Source organism: Balaenoptera musculus, chromosome 5 (assembly GCF_009873245.2).
Source record: "Balaenoptera musculus isolate JJ_BM4_2016_0621 chromosome 5, mBalMus1.pri.v3, whole genome shotgun sequence".
NCBI lineage: Eukaryota > Metazoa > Chordata > Mammalia > Artiodactyla > Balaenopteridae > Balaenoptera > Balaenoptera musculus.
Genome location: NC_045789.1, coordinates 108,778,234 through 108,799,188, shown reverse-complemented (window position 1 = coordinate 108,799,188; position 20,955 = coordinate 108,778,234). Strand labels below are relative to the sequence as shown.

Below are 20,955 nucleotides of genomic sequence, written 5' to 3'. Positions count from 1 at the left end.
TAAAAAAATCTAAAGAGGGGCTGAGTGATGACTACACATCAGGCAAAAGACAAGAAAACCACAAGGTGGGTAGGACAGGCTGGGATACAATCTCATCATAAACCCCATGCAGGGAGGGACCTTGGAACCTGCAGCTTCTCCCTGAAGAGCAAGGGGCTTGCAACCACATCAGGCATCCCAACTTTGGGGTCATACACTTGGGATGACCCTCCAAAACTTCTGGCTTTGAAAACCAACAAGGCTCATGTCCCAAGACCCACAAGACTCTAGCAATCTGAGAAGCCACTCTTAAAGGGCTCACACGCTCAGGTTCACACACCCCAGGGCCCAGCTCAGAGGCAGCTGATCACACCAGACTTAAAATAAAGGAAGCTGACCTGCTTATATTAAAGTGTCAGCCTAAAGGGCAGGCATCTAATTTCACACACACATCTAGAAGCCGGCTGTAACACTCTCCAGGTATGGAGACCGGTAGGCACCATCTCTGCGCTCTCCCTGTGCCATTCTCCAGAGCACCAGTGTCTTCTGGTGGGAAGCTTTTGCCCGTGTCTGGTGCGCCGATTTTTGTGGTTGCTGCTAAGCAGTGCCTCTTGGCCGCCTGCCTCTGGAGGCTAGGTGAGTTTGCATTCCTGGCCCCACAGGACGGTAATAATTGGTGTCACCCAGAAAAGAGCTCATACCCGTCTGGCACCCGGATTTTTGCTACTGCTGCCAGGGGACACCTCTACATCGCCCGGCTCTGGCGGTCAGTGGGGTTCATGTTCGTGGTTCCCACAGGACTGTAACCTACAGAGAAAGAGTTCTTAAAGGGCCACCAGGAAAGAGCTTATACACTCATCTGGTGCCCTAATTTCTGTGGCTGCCACTCAGGGAACACTTCCAGATCACCTGGCTCTGGTGGCCAGAGGGGCTTATGCCTAAAGTTCCACAGGACTGTATGTATCTAATTACTTTTCAAAGCTGATGCCTGAGGGCCTGGCTTCCAGGTGGCCTGAATCTAGATGCTGAGATTCTTCCCTTTGGGACATTAACAGGACTTGGCACATCCTCAACTACTAAGAGCTGTTAAAAACATAACAGGGTACTTGGATAAGCACAGAGGTTTGAGACAACCAGCAGCTGAGGCAGGGATGAACAACAGGGTTCACCTTCTACATGAGGTCACTCCTTCAGGGCTGGGAGAGGTGACTGCTTCATCTACCGTTTAGAGTCAAGCAAACTGAAGAAACAGAGGAATAGGTTCCAAATGAAAGAACAAGATAAAACCTCAGGAAAAAAACATAACAAAGCAGAGATAAGTAATGTACCTGATAGAGTTCAAAGTAGTGGTCATAAAGATGTTCACCAAATTGAGTAGGAGAATAGATGAACACAGGGAGAACTTCGACAAAGACATGGAAAATAAAGAAAGTACCAAACAGAAGTCACAGAGCTAAAGAATACAATAACTGAACTGAAAAAAAAAAGCTATAGAGGTTAAACAGCAGACTAGATGAAGCAGAAGAAAGAATCAGTCAACTAGAAGACAAAGCATAAAACTCAACCAATCAGAGCAGCAGAAAGAAAAAAGAATGAAAAAAAGTAAAGATAGCTTAAGAGACATTGTACAACATCAAGTATACTAACATTCACGTTACTTACTGTGTTCTAGAAGGAGAAGAGAGGGAGAAAGGAGCAGAAAACTTATTCGAAGAAATAATGGCAGAAAAATTCCCTAACCTGGGGAAAGAAACAGACATCCAGATCCAGTAAGCCCAAAGAGTTTCAAATAAGAAGAACCCAAGAGACCCACACCAAGACACATTATAATTAAAATGTCGAAAGTGAAAGACAAGGAGAGCTGCCCTGCAGATGCGGGACTTGCAGGCACCACGGGTGCGGGTGCGGCTGCCCTGCTGCACCTGTGACGCTGGGGCAGAGAGGAAGCGGCTACTTCTACGCTCAGTGCTCAGAACAGTGGGCGCTTAGGATGGTTTGTAGCCGGACAACACTAAAAGCTGCGTGAGGAAGCACCTTGTTTCCACGTGCACTTGCAGCGCGAGCTGTGCGCAGGCCCTTGAACGCTTTGATATTCTTTTTCTTTATAAAGTAAGGCTCGTTGTGAGAATTAAATGAGATACGTGTACAACCACATGGCAAGCTTTGGGCACAATGGGATTGACCAGGAGAGGGTCTCCTTACTGGAAATGATTGTTCTGTTGGTCTGCCTGGTGAGGACTTTTTAGGAATCCTTGGGCAAGTGTGACATGCATCCCTGGCTGAGGGCCGCTGAGCTGGTATCAAGGCCCTGTTCAGGGCAGGGTCCTAGGTAGGGACGAGGGGGGCCCAGAGCCACCTGGTCCACAAGCACTCATGCTCTGAGGACCTTGAGACGTGTCACTCTGGAAGGAAGGCCAGAGGTTCGCTCCTGGCATTTGTCCTGTTGATGAAGCAGAAGTCGGGCCCCTGTGTGGAGCCCCTCGATGGGCCAAATGTAACCCTATAAAATGATCATCCAAACCAGGGGCGTCCTGGTCTCCTTGCAGGTGGAGAGTGCATTTTGCTATTTCCCGAAATGTTTAAGTTGGAGGGCTGAACAAAAGCTGTAGGTCAGTTGCTCTTGACTAGGGGCAGTTTGCCCCCCTCCCAGGGCACGTGGCAACGCACAGGGCAGGAAAGGGGTAGCGGTGCTGCTGGCATCTAGTTGGTGGGGGCCAGGGCTGTGGCTACATGTCCTGTGGTGCCCAGGACGGCTCCACAGTAAAGCTACAGGGTCCCAAATGCTGATAGGGCCAAGGCTGACAAACCCTGCTACAGAAAATATAGTTTGGGAGGGATTCATGGATTGGATTCCATTTCTCAGGTCCGTGGGCCCAGCTCGGTCCTGTGCGGCTGGTCAGTGGAACAGACCTGCAGGTGTGGCTCTTGTCACTCTAGGACTGGCTTCAGGACAGATCCTGCTGATGAGACCAGGGCACTGCCCTCAGTTCTGCAGGAGAGTGCACCGGAGTGGAGCCGGGGGGGGGGGGGTGTGCCCGACTCACAGCATGGCGGCCACGCACATCCAGTCTGCCGGCAAGGGCAGTGGGGAGCCGGGGAAGTCATGGCCTTGGGAATGTCCTCTGATGAAAAAGAACCTGCGGGCTTATCAAATAACTTTTGTGTGGAACATTGGTGTGTTGAAAAGCAGTTGTGTGTGCTGTTCCCCCCAGTGTGAATCAGCAGTTCTGAGGCAGCAGGCGTGATACAGAAGTGTGAGCAGAGACCGTCTGGAATCCCCAGACTCCAGGGAAACTAAAGGTGACAGCCAGCCAGTGAAGAGGACAGGAGTTAGGGGGCCGGTGGCAGTGGTGGCAGCCCAGCAGGTGCCCCTCGTCTCAGTGTCCTAATCCAGGCTCCAGCCGGGTGGTCAGGGGAGCTGCAAAGTCTTCTGGGCGAGCAGAGCCCACAGTCCTGAGCTGTTCTTCGCTGTGTTTGGGTCATCTCCCCCCAACCAAGGGGAGAAATCTAGATGAGGTTTAAGAATTAATGCTTTAAGAATGTGGATCTCATAGCTGAAACCTCGGAACACGTGTTTTCAGCACAAGGTGCTAAAGTGAACGAAGGACTTAACACCTTTTCAAGGAGGGTGTCTCCATGCGGGCAGAACTAGAGAATAAATAGGTGTTGAATAAAAAAAAAAAAAAAGACAAGGAGAAAATATTAAAAACATCAAGAGAAAAACAACTTGCTACACACAAGGGAACCCCCAGTAAGACCAACAGTAGAAACTCTGTAGGTCAGAAGGGAGTGGCACAATACATTCAGAGTGCTGAAAGAAAAAAACTTCCAACCAAGAATACTCTACCTGGCAAAGTTACTGCTCAGAGTGAAAAGAGTTCATCACTACTAAACCAGCCTTACAAGAAATGTTAAAGGGAATTTAAGCTGAAAAGAAAGGGCGCTAATTAGTAACAAAAACACATATGAAAGAATAAATCTCACTAGAAAGGTAAATATATAGTAAAAGTAGATTAATCATTTATAAAGCTAGCATGAATGTTAAAAGACAAAAGTCATAAAAATAACTGATTATAATAATTAGTCAAGGGATATACAAGATAAAAAGGTGTAAAATGAGACATCAAAAACATTAAATGGCAGGGAGGGTATTAATGTTGAGCTTTAGAATGGGATCAAACTTAAGTCGTTATCAAATTAAAATAGACTGTACAAGTTGCTGTCTCAAGGTAACCACAAAGAAAATTAAAAATCAATGCAGGGAACTGAAGATATTTGAAATATGAATATAAGAATTCATAATCAGAATCTATAAACATTTCCTACAAATCAATTAGGGAAAAAAAGGACAACATGAGAGCTAAACAGGAATGAAATTTAACAGCATATTACACAAGAATATATCTATATGGCCAATAAACACGTAAAAAGGGGTTTACCTCACTAGTATTGTAAGCGGGGAAATTCTAATAAAAATACAATGAAATGTCACTACACCCACCAGAATGACTAAACTTTAAAGGAACAACAATATAATCCTATAGAGCAAAGAGAATCTTCATACCCTGAAGGCAGAACTGTAAACTGGTATAACCACTTTAGAAAAACGTTTGGCATTATCTACTGAAGTCGAATATATTCATATCTCGTAATCTAGCAAGATTGTAATTGAAATTGAAATTGTAATTTCACCCAAGAGATATGTGCACACATGTATGTCAAAAGACAGGACCATGACTGTTCACAGCAACAGTGCTGTGAGGGTTAATTCCAGCAGGTCTAGAATTAGCCTGAGTTGTTTTGCTAAAGTTCCTGCATCACAATGACCCCTGGTCAAGGCATGAAACCTACTGATTTATAGTGTTGCTTTGTAACCTTAAGTCTAAAGTTTTGGGGTAGTTTGTAACAGCTTATCAGCATTGTTTGTTGATAAGAGTGATATTGATGATTCACACCTGATTTGATTTTTTAAATTACATTATTGAATTTTCTCTTACTTAGAAAAGAACTTCATGTGTCTTGGAGGCAAGGAAATCAATCACACTCATTCTTCTCAAATTATTCAGTGATAAATTATCCCCAGCTTTCTGAGGAGATGGTAGTGGAAGAGTGGATCACAAAAATAAAGAGGTCTTTTCCCCTCCTCCCATAGACAGAAAAAAATGTTATTTTTTCAATAACTAAGGAGGACTCTCCCTGGCACTTTAATCTGAGTGCCAATAATCTGAATGAACCCACTGAGAACTCCTGTTTTATGTGACAGTGACCTACACTGTAAGACCTTGAGGACAAGCAGTCTGCAATGGAAAAAAATTTATTTGAAGGCTATGTCCTCAGCTCTATGACTTCTCTAGCCTTGGTGGAGAGTAGGCTTAGCCAGAGAGAAATATTTTTGGACAAGGGTGCTCAGAGCTGTAAAAATAGGTCCAGTGAACAGCACACTTGTCAAAGCCCCTGAGTACTCCAGCCACAGGGCCAAGGAAACGTGCCAAGCAGAAGCTTGCTGGATTTCTCTAGTTTTGCAAACATACCACCAGATTTGAAGCCCCTTCTCTGAAGTATAATTTGAGTGGAGAATTTGTGAGAATTACATCAACTGGTCCAGTGAGATGTTCCATGTGCCCCTACACTACAGGAGGGCTGCACTTCATCAACATTACATTCTCTCTGAGAAACGGCAAAGTTGTATGTACCATCTGCCAAACGCAAATTCTGACTTCTCGATCCCCAGAGTAAGTGTTTGGCCCAGAATAAGTACACGGAGTCGCTGCTCCCCATGAGGCTGCTGTGCCCCGGAGGCTGCTGTGCCTTTGCATCTAGGCCTGCCCTTGGGTTCTCATGATTTGATCCAGGGAGGAAAAAAGTCATAAATCAGTTGCATCTCTCACAGCTGGCAAGTCTGGATTTATGATTGTCTCTGATTGTGCAATGCTGTGAACTGCCATCAACACAAGCTGTCTTCACAAACTTCAACAATCAGAAAAAGGCATTCCGTTGAGACTTAAGACCACCACCACAGATAGCTGGTTTGTACTTAAAACAGTTAAGTTCATTGGCTGGCCTCTTTTTTTAACTTAGATTTTTATATTTTAAATAGCATTTCTAAAAAGCCAAGGAAATGTGCCTCCATTTTTAAGTGAGCCTGTTAAATACACAATTTTTTTTTTAAATTCAGTAAGCATCTGGGTTTGGTAATGTAGAGAAAATAAATTCTCTCCCTGGACCCTCCACTCCCATCTCCCACAAATTCTGGAAAGGAGATGGGATAACTGGACATGTCAGTGGCATCAACCAACTCTTAGTTATATTTAAGAATCTCTGAAAGACGTTGCCAGGATGCACACTTTCTGAGTAGAGGAGAGAGCTGCAATTCCAAACTGCTCTCTCGGAAGATTAATATGGCAATGGGATTAGGATGAGTGTTTCTTTCCTATTAGATTCTGCTGAAATGAACCAATTAAGATGTTTCCTCAACAATTCAGGTATCAATGCCTGGTCTAGGAATTACAAAGCAAAGAACAGGGGAAACAGCTCTCCTCGGAGGAAAGCCTCAGAGCCTTCTGCAGTATGGTGGACGCTCTGACAGCAACCCTGTCTTTGGAGTGCATGAAGTGGCTAGAAGATCAACAATGGCAATCACAGAGGGAGGAAACTCTTTGGGAAAGCTGGAGAGAACAAAGAAGTCTTGCCAGGTGAATTTGAGTCTATTATGGGCAGAAAGATAGTAGCAGAGGATGGAGATGACCAGCAGGTGACTCTAACTTTGAATCTAGAGCTGAAGAGAGGTCAAGCTGATAACTGTTGATTCCAGATACCCACAAAAAATCCCCCTGCCCATGGAAGCCATACTTCTCCCCACAAGACAGCAGAGGCCAAAGGTGCAGGTAGAACTGTGGTCATTGCAGCCACAGGGATCTCCAGCAAGCAGAGCAGTAGTTGAGAGACCCGAGTTCCAGCCCCTGCTCTGCCTCTGACCCTTAACCCCAAGTGCCATCTCTGCAGGGATGAATATCATAATGGTCATATGAAATGACAGAGACATTAAAGTACTTGGAACAGAAAAAAATGTCACATCTGTAGAGTGTTTTTTAAGTGCCAGGCTCTGTTGCAAATGCTTTATGACTATGAACTTACTGTAATACCCAAATACAAGTGAACAAAGCACTAAGATTATCTCTCAACAGCCCACACAATTAGTCTTAAAATCTTTAGAATTGTTTGAACTCTCCAGAGCTCCCTGTCATATCTTCAAAGACAGTTAAGAGAATCTAAAATAAGAGAAGTCATCACCAGATTAGACCTGATGGATCTACATAAAAGCAGCTAACATTTACTGAAGTTACCATTGAAAACACTAGTACAGTCTAAGCACTTAGCTCATAGAACTCTCAGAACACTGAGACAAGTATCATTATTCGTAGATAAGGGAAGAAGCAGAGAGGGGTTAAGAGACTCGCCCAAGATTCCCACAGCCAGGAGAGGAAGGGCTGGGATCCAAACTCCAGCAGGCACCTTACAGCCTGCTCACTTCCAAGCATTAGACCACCACTGAGCGGAAACTATCACACAGTCAGCATAACCTAGAGGGAGATATAGAACAGAAAGCAGCAGCATTATCTTCCTGTGGTCCCGGGAGAGCTAGGCAGTGAGGTATGTGCCTAAGGCAGATATGGGGAGAAGAGAGAAGGAGGAGGAAAGGAAATGAGAAACTCAAGAAAGGGGCAGATAACAGTGAGGTGGATCTAGGACACGGCAGAGAAAACCCAAAACCTGACTGAGGTACCATTTCTGCTCTACAATATCCAAACATATTCTACGGCATTCATTTTTCTGCCTGTCAGCCCTACCTCTTCTACAGTATCTCCAGCCACACCCCAAGTCCAAAGACTAACATGCTGACAGAAGCTGATTTTACTGTCCCAGTACATCATGGATATCAGAGAACAGCCCAGTAAAGAAATGAGCAACAACACAGTAAATGAGGCAAGAACTTCATGACAAACACACACCCCATACCCTTGAGGACAAAGTTAACACCTGGGAATACAACTATTCCCTCGGGCTTCCCTGGTGGCTCAGTGGTTGAGAATCTGCCTGCTAAGGCAGGGGACACGGGTTCGAGACCTGGTCTGGGAAGATCCCACATGCCACGGAGCACCTAGGCCCGTGAGCCACAACTACTGAGCCTGCGCGTCTGGAGCCTGTGCTCCGCAACAAGAGAGGCCACGACAGTGAGAGGCCCGCCCACTGCGATAAAGAGTGGCTCCCGCTTGCCGCAACCAGAGAAAGCCCTCGCACAGAAACAGAGACCCAACACAGCCAAAAATAAATAAATAAAAAAAAACTATTCCCTACATGGGACTTCCCTTGTGGCGCAGTGAGAATCCGCCTGCCAATGCAGGGGACACAGGTTCGACCCCTGGTCCCTGAAGATCCCACATGCTGTGGAGCAACTAAGCTCGTGCACCATAACTACTGAGCCTGAGCTCTAGAGTCCGCGAGCCACAACTACTGAAGCCCAGACGCCTAGAGCCTGTGCTCGTCAACAAGAGAAGCCCCTGCTCGCCGCAACTAGAGAAAGCCTGCGTGCCGCAACTAGAGAAAGCCTGCACGCAGCAATGAAGACCCAACGCAGCCAAAAATAAAAGAAACAAAACAAAACAAAACAAAAAACAACTATTCCCTCCATAAAGAACTTTGAGTCAAAATGAGAGCTTACAGCCAGGTGACTGTGCCAGCCTCCTGTGCTCCTAAAACTTCTCCTAGGCCACTGCACTGTTTTCAAACAAACGTCAACAGAGGCATACTCACTGTAGCGACAGAAAAGAATAAAGCTGAACAACACAAAGCAACTCTGATCATTCTTCTACTCAGCATCAGAAAGTTCAGAGTTGGGGGCAGGAAAAAGGAGATGGGCAAACAAATGCAGAGGCTGGGGAGAAGACTTCCAATCCACTTGAGTCCTCATCAAGCATCGCAGAGTACTACAAATGTCAGGGAAACGTGTACTTGTAGTTTAGAATACCTCTCCCCTTGTTTTAATAGCCTAAGGAGCTCTCCCCAGAAAAATGTGCACTTTTTGCTCTTTAAGAGGAACAAAAAAAAAGCTTTGGGTGTGAACTCAGCTCCAACCTCCTTCAAGATGCAAACTCTCACTTCCTCAAAGAAGTGTACTGCACTAAAAGGAAGGTTGTACCAGAGAGGCAAGAAATCCAGCCCCTAAAATGCCATTCCCAGAAAGCCCACTGGTTTCTCACTAGTAAATTAACAAAAGCTATAAGCTCTCTGGGCTCCTCATATGAAAAATAGGCTATGCAAGAAGCAAAGCTTTGACTCATTCTATAAATTGAAGACATGCACAGCTAATAACTTTCTTCTTTTTTTCCCTTTACAAAGCAAAAAGCAACCTGTCCCCCACTGAAGGGTCAATTACTGCTGGAAGCTTCTTTGCTAGCCTAAGTATCCAGCTGAAGATAAACTGGCAACCAGACCCAAGTCAGAATAATGAGCAAACACACAAAACAAGTTAACCTTACTTAAATATTAACCCACAGTTTTTGTTTTTTTGTTTTTAATTTAAAACAAGCAAAAGTAATGACAGGCGAAGTAGATACTCTTAGAGAATACAAATATACAAATGGCCTGTGTTCTGATCAACTATGTACAATTAAACACAGACCTCACTCGTCTTAAATTGCTTAATTGCTTGAGAAATGTGTCAGGCTCCCACAAAATCTACTCAGTTGTTTTTTTTTTATCCTACTCAGCATGAACTGGAACATATGGCAAAAATGATAAATTTTTTTAAAAAATTAAAAATGTAAACAGAACTATACCTTGATTAAAATTAAAACTACTTCATGGGACTTCCCTGGTGGTGCAGTGGTTAAGAATCCGCCTTCCAACGCAGGGGACGCGGGTCTGATCCCTGGTCAGGGAACTAGATCCCACATGCATGCCACAACTAAGGAGCCCATGAGCTGCAACTAAGGAACCTGCTGGCTGCAACTAAGGAGCACATGTACCACAACTAAGGAGCCCACGAGCCACAACTAAGGAGCCCGCCTGCCACAACTAAGACCTGGTGCCACCAAAAATTATTTTTTTTTAATTAAAAAAAAAAACTACCTCAGAAAGAGTTCTGGAGAGTGAAGCTAAATGTGAATTAGTAGCATAAACTCAGATGTTAGTTTGTGCTTGTGTTTTTAAGGCTTTACTGAGGAGGATAAAAAGTGCCTTTCCTCTTTTCAGAGGTCCCTGAACAAACTGCAGTCAACAACTGGCATTTGCCTTCAAGACTAAGCAAGACGGAACAGAATCACAACCAGTGCTCTCCATCTTAACATTACAGGCCTACCACAGCAGCAAGGATCAGAGATGGGCGTGGCACGAGGGGACAATGACAAAAGGACAAGGGTAACCCCATGATGGTCATAACCCTGAAGGCAGCTAACATTCTGTTAGCTCTTACTAGATGCCACTGCGCTAAGTGCTTGACGTGTGCTACTTCATTCAATCCTCTCCATACTCCTAGGAAGCTAGTCCTACCTCAGAGATAAGTAAAGCAAGGCACAGAAGTAACTTTTCCATGTTAGCACAGAGCCAGCATAGACCATCCCAATTCCCCACAGTGAACTGGATCCAATCTACAGTCAAACCACACCAGCTAATAGCTGTGGCACTAAATAAGCAAAACAGATTTACCCTGTGACAAAAGCTGTAGGTCAAAGAGCATGAAGAATGAGGCAATACTGCCTCGAACAGCATGCTGCAGGATAGAGTGCAAAAATGGATCAGCTAAACGGCCGAAACCAACCAACTGGCTGAAAGTGGCACACAGAGATATAATGCAGGAAAGTGCGGTTCCCCTCCACAGGATTAAAGCTGTCACCTACAGCGACTGAGGCTCTTTTAAACCTTGTTATGTAAGGACACAACTACTGTTCCCTAGGACTGTCCACTATTTAAATCTTTGGTCCTTATCAAATTGTCATTCTTGAATGACAATTCCATTATATTTCCAATGTGTGGGATAAATAGCTTTCTTTTTTACCCCTTAGGTTTCAAAAGGCACGCCACTCTGGTCCAACTCCTCAAGGATTTGATCCACAAGTCTGAATTCCCATCATTGCCAATCTCCTCCCTCCTTTCTCAGATGAAAGCTCCAACACCATACCCATAATTTTAGGTGTTACGTATGTGACTTTTTGTGCAACATAACACTTTTTTGGCCAGTAGTGGATACAGTACTCTAAGAACTGAGCAACCTGAATTTGTACAAAAGCTGAAGTGATGCTTTCTACTTAGTTTCTAATCCTCTTCCACTGATGTCTTCAAGGGACCATCAACAATAGTTTCTGGACCCATTTCCTATATTGTTATTGGGGGCTTAAGGCCCTAATATCTTGTCGCTAAGATGTTGTTTAGATGTTTTTAAACAAATACATTATTTTATACCCTGCCCACAACAAATCTCATTCTCACAGCATAGGGAGATTTGGGTGGAGCAGGGAGATACAAATGCACTCAACCTAAACTTTAAGTATCACGTAGTAGAATAAACTTTCATGTTAAAGGGACTTACTCCTCCCATCTCACGCATAATAAAGATTATGGGGACACCATAACCCAGCAGCCAGGGCATGTACACAATAAAAAGGGCAATATATGTCCAAAAACATGATCTGAGAAGAAATGGGAGTCAGAAGGATAAAACATCAATGAAATACAGATTTTAGAAGAAAATGCAATCAAATTAATATGTTGCAAAAAAAAAACTTGCAGTCTGGGAAGTTTTAAGATATATAATAAAGAAAAGATTTTTCTACAAAGCAAGCATAGAAGCATGGACTTGCCTGGAAACAGACACCACAAAAATTAAATTCCTTCATGATCATAGCCACTGAACTTGAGTTCTCCCCTAAGAAAACTTAGATAAATGCCTCCCCCGTCCAACAGTACAAGTAACAAAGGGCCCACATGCTAAGAATATAATCAGCTAGGCTATGAAAATCACGGTTCCCCAATACGAGCTGGAATGTAACCGCTAAAACTCAATCAGTAAAAACACAAGGATCACAGGACCTAGGTAACAGCTGCACAACTGACCCTGAATCACAGCTTAGTTGGAACCGGGCAGAGTCCTGAAGATGCACACTGAGATTAGCGACTCCTTCAGAGCCCTCAACCGCTCTGCCTCCCCCTCCTACTCTACCCAGCGCCAGAGGGCACTAGGTCAAAGACTTCTGGCGCAGCACTAGCGTGGAGTCCCAGGGCCTCACAAGCGCCGATTAGGTAACGTTACCAAATGCTACAAAAGTGCTGACTACTATTATTCTTTCTAACTCCGCAAGCAAACACTGGGAGAGGAGAGAAGACCATTTAGAGAGCAGAAAACTGCTCTGACAACGACTGCAGAATTATGAAAAACTAATACAATTAAAACTGATCGCAGTGCGGGTCTCTGGAAGCCAACCCCCGGAAACTGAGGCTCGGCCCAAGAACACTAGGTCTTCGGGGGACTGCAGACTAACAGGCCCAGACATTTCAACTACACGGGGGAGGGTCGGGGTGGAAATTCCCCGGGGCTCGCGTGAACGCTGGCCTCCGGGCCGGACAACCCCCGCCGGGTCGCGGCCCGCCAGCGCTTTCCTGTCAGGGCGGGCAGCAAAGCGAGCGGGGAGCGCTGCCCGAGGACTGCCCACCTGGGCGATGCCGGCGCCCATCAGCCCGCCGCCGATGACCGTCACGTGCTTGACGAGGATTTTCTTCGCTGAGGCCGCGGCGGTGGACGAGGAGGACATGGAACGCACGAACTGCCTGGTTACGAAAGCCATGGTGCAGACGGCGAAGGCGGCGACAGCGACAAGACCTGGCAGAGAAGACACCCGCACGCGACACAGACAGAGCAGCGAGCAGACGTCTGGGGGCGGAAACCCAGGAGCCCCGCCGCCCGCGCGCCCTGGGCGACGCCGTGACGTCTTCGACGGCGGGGCGGAGCCTCGAGGCCCGCTTTCCCCATTGGCGGAGGCCGCAGGGACGGCGTTCGAACGTCCGAGCGCGGCGTCCAAGCCCACGTGGACTGGGGCGGGCCGCAGCCCTCTGCAGAGGCCGTCGCCGCAGCTGGTCGTGTGCGGATGAGCGGTTAGCGCTCCGGTCCCGGACCCAGTGCAAGCCTTTCCTCGCAAAAGCCACGGGCCCCTTGTAAGGGGAAGTCCGTGGTGTTGCCTTGTTAACTCCTCGCTTTTGATCCTTGTGCATAACTCGGCGCTGAATAAATACGTGTTATTTGGCTGTGGCGATGAGGAAGCCCAAAATGAGCACCTTCCGTTCGTGTCACCAAAAACCAAGTCTAGGGATTATTTTAACCCGGTGCATATTGTTCCTGCTAAAAACGGAAGGAAACAAACTGCTCACACCCAAAGCAAATGTCTATAGTGACCCGTGGGTTCTAATGCAAAAATCAGGCCCACTAAGGGAAACAGAGTTTTAACTTTTAATTGCCCATTTCGACTTTACATGTTTATTAATGCAGGGAACGTGTGGACAATTTAAAGTCAAAGAGGAACCTTTGTGGAGTAACTGGTAATAATAGAAAGGCCAATCTTCTCCCTCGTGTAAATAATTTCTAGTTATTTACTTAGTACCTTGGTAATATAGAATTTTTATTAATTTATTTTTTTTTAAATATGTAATAAGGACCCACAGACTCACCATCCAAAGTTCGCCTCCCATTGCAAGTAACTTACATAGTGAATCCCGTGTTCACCATTACTTTGCTTAGATCTCATTTTTGTTTCTAATTCTGTAAAAGTGTGGGAGAAGTGCTGGTGTTTAGCACTCTTTAAGGCTTGGGACGTTTCTAAGGAGATCGTTACTGGCTGAAGACACTGTCACATCCAAATAATTAAAGTCCATTAAGTGCTAGAATGTAGCAAATGCAAAAACCAATAGGACTAGAATTGGAATAGGAAGATTACACGGAGAACCTAGTAACTTGAACAAATCAGTTAATTTATGAAGAAAAGAGGCTTCTAGGCACAGGAAGCAGCACATGCAAGGTAGAAACATAAAAAAATATTGCCACAGGAAAAGGGTGAGGAATTAGGTATTGTTAGAGGTGAAGCTAGGATAGTAGATTAGGAGGATGCACAGATGATTCTTTCCGTGGATTTTAACTTTTCATTCTCATTTAAAAGTTGTGTTTAATGCAAGGCCAAACGTATTCTGATTATAGTGTCATCACAATATGTATTTTTTTAATGTGTGTAATGTAAAACATAACACCTGAGTATTTCATATGTTTTCAGATCTCTGATTTGTTTTCCTCAGAAAAGAAAGAATAACCACTGCAGTATTTTTTAGCAGTTCTCAGATCTGCGGCCATCTGTATTCTGTAAAGGTGTGATGTGAAGAAAGGAGCACTGGAGTGAGAGTCAGGAGTCCTGTCTCAGTCACTGGTGTGCAGTATGATGGTCTGCAGACAACCTCCCTGGGCTCCAGGGTCCTTGTCTTTCAAAAGAAAGGGCTGGGAAGGGTAAGCTGGGACGAAGTGAGAGAGTGGCATGGACATATATACACTACCAAATGTAAAACAGATAGCTAGTGGGAAGCAGCCGCATAACACAGGGAGATCAGCTCCGTGCTTTGTGTCCACCTAGAGGGGTGGGGATAGGGAGGGTGGGAGGGAGACGCAAGAGGGAGGAGATATGGGGATGTATGTATATATGTAGCTGATTCACTTTGTTATAAAGCAGAAACTAATACACCATTGTAAAGCAATTATACTCCAATAAAGATGTTAAAAAAAAAAAAAAGAAAGGGCTGGACAGGTACCTTTCCAGCTGTTTCATACTGAGAGTCTAACCCTCATTTACACTCTTCTGAACCAGGAAGGCCACCCTGGCCTCTATTCCTGCCCAGTCCTGACCAGATGACAGTTACAATAAAATCATTCTTCTTTTGCCAGAACTGTAAGTCTTTTCCCAAGTATGGCCTTGAACTTTCAGGAACCCAGTAACAATTTCTGTGGTCCCCGACTTGCACCTTCACCCTGTTCTTGGGAAGGTGCTTTGTTTCTCTCTGCAGAAGGAGTGGTGCACTGGGAAGCATGACACTGGTCACTGACCAACTCAAAAACAGCAAAGGAAACCCTTTTTTACAGGTAAGGAAACTGAGACCCAGAGAAGTTCAGAAACTTAGCCAAGGTCACACAGCTAATGAATAGCATAGGCAGAATTCAAACTCAGGACAGTGTTTTCAGGGCTCATGTTCTTGGCCACTATGCTGTTTTGCTTCTCTTCATAGCAACCCTAAGGTTACCACTGCTATATTCCTCTAAAGGTGAAGAAACTGAGGCTCTGAGCGATTGAGTCATTTATTAAATGTAACTCACCCAATAACTGACCAAGCTCAGATTTGAATCCATTCTGACCTCAAGGCTCCCATTCCTTTCATAATTTCATACTCTTTAGAAAGTGCTGCTGTTGCTAGAGGGAAAAAAAAAAATTGGGGAGTGGTCTCCAGTAAACATACATGTCTAGATTTGGAGCTTTAACTGTCCTACTAAGGTTATCATTAAGGTTAAGCAGATAAATGTATTTAGACATTCCTACCAATAAGCCCCAGAACTGTAAGTTTCACACAGTGAGTCCCAATATTTACACCTGAAGACTTTATAGAACCATGTGTTTTATTCCTTCCTGATTTCTAGCATGTGGACTCATGCTTCTCAAACACAAACATCCATTTATAATTGTCTACTGATCACCTCTATTTGGAAATCCCTCAGCTACTTCAAATGTAACTTATCAAAATCTGAACCTATTATTTCTCACTTCCCACAATACCTTTCACCTCCTCTCGCATTGTCAGTTCACAATGACACACAACCAAGGGTGTTTTCCTTCCCCCTCACCACCATATCCCCATTCAGTTGGTCAGATGTCATTGATTCCACCTTAGGAGCATACAGGCTTCCTCCCTCATTTCCCCCTCTTATCTCTATCCCTATTTATCGGCATTTTATCCAAGCCCTTGTCTCCTGTGTAGAGACTGGGCCCATTCCTGAAGTGCCTTACTGTAACTAATGTCTCTTTGACCCTGTTCATACTTCACATTCTTCTCAGACTGATTTCTCAAGTTATAAACTGGGTCACTGCACTCTCCTTTTAAAAATATTATTCACAGGATAAAGACCAAACTTCTAAGTCCTGGTGCCAACTTTAAACTCACCTATTTCCTTCTACTCCTTCTCAAGTACCTTAAATCCTAGCCACAAAGAACCAAGTTGATTTCTTAACTTATAAATTAGAAATTATCTTTTATAAAGATCCTAGGGCTTCCCTGGTGGCGCAGTGGTTAAGAATCTGCCTACCAATGCAGGGGACACGGGTTCGAGCCCTGGTCTGGGAAGATCCCACATGCCGTGGAGTGACTAGGCCCGTGAGCCACAACTACTGAGCCTGTGCGTCTGGAGCCTGTGCTCCGCAACGGGAGAGGCCGCGACGGTGAGAGGCCCGCGCACCACGAATGAAGAGTGGCCCCTGCTCGCCGCAACTGGAGAAAGCCCTCGCACAGAAACGAAGACCCAACACAGCAAAAAAATATATATAAATAAATAAATTAATTAAAAAAAAAAAAGATCCTAGTATTTATAAATTAGTTGAAGGCTAAAATATATTTTGACTAACTGTAATTCTCAGACATTTTCAGAGCCAGGTATTTATCTATTTATTATTTTTTTATTGAAGTATAGTTGACTTACAGTGTTGTGTTAATTACTGCTATACAGCGAAGTGATTCAGTTATACATATATATATATACACATTTTTTTAAAATATTCTTTTCCATGATGGTTTATCATAGGATACTGAATATAGCTCCTGTGCTATACAGTAGGACCTTGTTGTTTATGCATTCCGTATATAATAGCTCACATCTGCTCACCCCAACCTCCCACTCCATCCCTCCCCCAACCCCCTTCCCCTTGGCAACCACCAGTCGGTTCTCTATGTCCGTGAATCTGTTTTGTAGATAGGTTCATTTGTGCCATATTTCAGATTCCACCTATAAGTGATATCATATGGTATTTGTCTTTCTCTTTTCTGACTTACTTCACTTAGTATGATCATCTCTAGTTGCATCCATGTTGCTGCATGACATTATTTCGTTCTTTTTATGGCTGAGTAGTATTCCACTGTATGTATGTACCACATCTTCTTTATCCATTCATCTGTCGATGGACATTTAGGTTGTCTCCATGTCTTACAGAGCCAGGTATTTAAAGAAAGCTGATAGTGACTCCTTGTGTTAGTTTTCAAAGTAAAATCATTGATTTTGGAAATAGCAAGTTCTTCATTGCTCTATGTGAGCAAGAAACATCACTCTAGATGCTGGAAAAATCAGGGGTGACTAGAATGTAGTCTTTGCCCTTCAAGGGCTCATAATGTAGTAGGAGAAATAAATATGGAACAAAATGTTGTGCTTTCCAGAATGGAATGCAAGGGGCTGTGGGAGGTGGTTAGTGAGGGGGGCAGGGGGAAGCAAGGGTAAGACTAGCATTTAATGAATGCTTAATTTGCCATGCTCTGTGCTAAGCATGTAATATGTAACTTCTCATCCACTCCCATCAGTCTGATGTCACTATTTTTATTCTTTTTGCATATGGGAAAACTGGAAGCTTAGAGAGGAAAATAACTTGCCTGAGGTGTGATAGGCGGGAAGAAGAGAGGCAGGTCTTGAGCCCCAGTTTACCTGAGTGCAAAGCTGTTGCTCATAACCAGTGTCCTAACCTACTTCATCATGATGGATATATTACAGCAGAGAAGTGAGGATGATTAGAAGGTTTTCGGGCAGAGAAAATGTTTTGAGGACATTCCAGACAGAGAGAAAAATGTGTATGTAGTCTGTGAAGGAACCGAGAATAGAGAGTGGTCTGGAAATACATTAACATAGGATAACAAGAGCACAGGGTACTTTTGGGTGAATGAAGATGAGACTGCAAAGGTAGGCAGGGGCCAGATGAGGGTGGACCTTTTTATGAGAATCATGATCTCAATCATATTTAATTTTTTTCAATTTATTTAGAATTGCACATATAGAAAAATTGTAAAAATAGTACAAAGGAACCCATATTATCTCTTACCTATATTTACCTATTGCTAACATTTTATCACATTTGCTTTATCTTATCAATTGTCCAGATCTATTTATCTATAATAGATAAGACAGATATTATATACATTATGAATAATCTCAACCATTTGAAAGTAAGTTACACACATCATGGTCCTTTATGATATTTCGATCCATATTTCCTAGGAATAGGGTGATTCTCTGACATAACGATAGTAACCAACTTTAATAAATTTAACATTGATACAACATTTCTATCCAACTGATCGCCTGTATTCCAATTTAGTTAGTTGACCTAATAATGTCCTTTATAGTTTTTTTTTTCCTTCTAGTACTAAATCCAGTCTAGAGTCGGGTATGGCATTTAGTTGCCATCTCTCTCTGTCTCTCTCTCTCCCTTTTTAAAATAACAGCTTTACTGAGGTTTTAGTTAATTTGTTTTTATTTTTATCTTTAGGCACCGGCTTTTTCATGAACATTAGTTTGTGTACAAGGAAACCATATAAAGGACTTAAATATCCTTGGAAGATATCTTTCAAAACTACAATAATTGACAATTCACTACATGCCTTTGCATACCAGATGGGAAGAGGGTTGCTAAACAAGCTCAGATTGAAAAAAAAAATACAATGAGGACAAATGCTGCTGAGCAGAGTACAATGGGAGAAAAGAGTCTTCACTGGTGGAATTTCCCTCTTTAGTGTCATGTTTTAGAATTAGAAATGCCAAATTGGTAGATTCCTTGTGGAAAATTTTCTTTTAAATGAGGCACAACCTAAAGAAAGAAAACTCTGAGTTGTAAACCTGACTAAGAAGGAACTATAAGATATAGGTCATTTAGTAGCATTCTTATCAGTTGTTCCATTAGTAATTTAATTGTAAACATGTTTGAGAAAAATAGCTTAACCATGTTCTTCTGGTCTGTTTGATTTGACATTCTGAAATATTTTCTTAGGCTATTTTGTCAATATATTTGCACCTCTTGTCAATATTTCTTTGAAATGTAACTACAACTAGAGATTAGCCATCCTTGCAAGTCATATTCTACGGTATGAATACATTCATGTGATATGTCTAATATTTGCTTCACCATAAATCAGTGCAGAATGGGGCTAGTGGGAAGTAGGATAATGTAGATGAAACAAGAATTGCCCATAACTTCTGTATGTGTTTCAAAATGTCCATAACTTTTTTATGCTTAGAAAATATCAAATGTTTCAGAGACACATACAGATGTATTATTTTTACTTTTTAGACCTTTTGGGATTAACTTGGATTAATTTGGGAAATTCATCCTTTTGGGATTAACTTGGGAAAAGAAGTTAATTGGAGAAAAGATGTTACTTTAGTTTTCTAAGTAATTAACCAACTGTCCTAGCACTTTTTAAAATATATTATTCCTGTTCTTTCATAATGTGATGCCACTTTTATACACTAGAGGATATGCTATTTTGTTTCATTGATTCGTCTGAATATCCCAGTGTTACTACAAAACTGTTTAGTGATACATTACTTTAAAAGATAGTATCCACAATTTTCGACAAGAGTACCAAGACCATTCAATGGGAAAAAGACAGTCTTTTCAACAATAGTGTTGGGAAAATTGTTATCCACATGCACAGAAGTACAGTTAGACCCTTACCTTACACCATATACAAAAATTAATTCAAAATGGATCAGAGACCTACACATAAAAGCTAAGACTATAAAACTCTTAGAAGAGAACAGGGAAAAAGCTTCATGACATTGGATTTGGCAATGATTTCTTGGATATGACAACAAAGACACAGACAACAAAACAAAAAATAAAACAAATTGGACTTCATCAAAATTGAAAACTTGTGCAACAAAGGGCACCTCTGGCCGGAGGTGGAAGAAATGGTGGAAACTGAGGATTTAAATAAACAGGGTAACTGTAGATAGTTAGGAGGGCTCTGAAGGAAATAAGCTGGGTGATGAATCAGGGCATATTTTAGTCCATTTAGGCTGTGATAACAAAAATACCATAGACTATCTTACAAATAACAGAAATTTACTTCTCACAGGTCTGGAGACTAGAAGTCCAAAATCAAGGCATCCGCAGATTCAGTGTCTGGTGAGAGCCTGCTTCCTGGTTCATGGATGGCTGTCTTTGCACTGCATTCTCATATGGCAGAAGGGGACAGGGAGCTCTCTGGGCTCTTATAAGGATCCTAATCCCATGCATGAGATTGTGTCCACTCTCATGACGCAATCACTTCCCAAAGGTCCCACCTCCAAATACTATCACACTGGGATCAGGTTTCAATTAATGAATTCTTGGGGCACACACACTTTCAGTCTATAGCAGGGTGTTCTCAGGAAAGGCCACTTTAGATAGGGCTTTAGCGGAAGCCGTCCCTCAGGAGGTGACCTCTGCACTGTGACCTGCAGGAGGAAGACTGGGCCGTGGAAAAAGCCGGCGCTGGATTCATCTATAGGAAAAATCCATAGGTTCGGGTATTTTAAAAAACTCTTCTTCCTGAGCTAAGGAGTGTAATAGAGACAAGCACTCGATATTTCGCCACAATGGGCTTATGTAGATTCACCCCTCTCTCAGATAATGCTGGACTTTGACATGGGAAATAAGAAGCTTGGGCTGTGCTACAGTCCTGAGAGTAACTGTGCTCTGAGAGGATATTTTAAAAGAATTATCCTCCTGTCTAGAGATCATGCTTATATTATATGTGGCCATCTCCCTCTTTTTGGAAGTCTATTCCCTCTTCCTTTTCTTAACTTGACATCTGATAAAAGAGAATTTTGTTTAGCAATTTAAAGAAAACAAAACCCCCAAAACCAGACATGACACTATCTCAGTTAAA

General features: G+C 43.2%; 1 protein-coding gene and 1 non-coding gene across 2 annotated transcripts in view; one reads left to right on the top strand and one right to left on the bottom strand.

Annotated features, from left to right (window-relative positions):
• HADH (hydroxyacyl-CoA dehydrogenase) overlaps positions 1–12,959 on the bottom strand; it is a 49,127-nt gene extending 36,168 nt beyond the window's left edge. Inside the window, exon 1 of the mRNA XM_036853763.1 lies at positions 12,684–12,959. Within this exon, the coding sequence (XP_036709658.1) occupies positions 12,684–12,815 (132 nt within the window). The 5' untranslated portion in view covers positions 12,816–12,959. The remainder of the gene's footprint in view (positions 1–12,683) is intronic.
• LOC118896210 lies at positions 1,851–1,990 on the top strand. The gene has a single exon (XR_005020119.1). It is a non-coding gene; the product is annotated as a small nucleolar RNA SNORA43 (small nucleolar RNA).
• Positions 12,960–20,955: the final 7,996 nt, after the last annotated feature.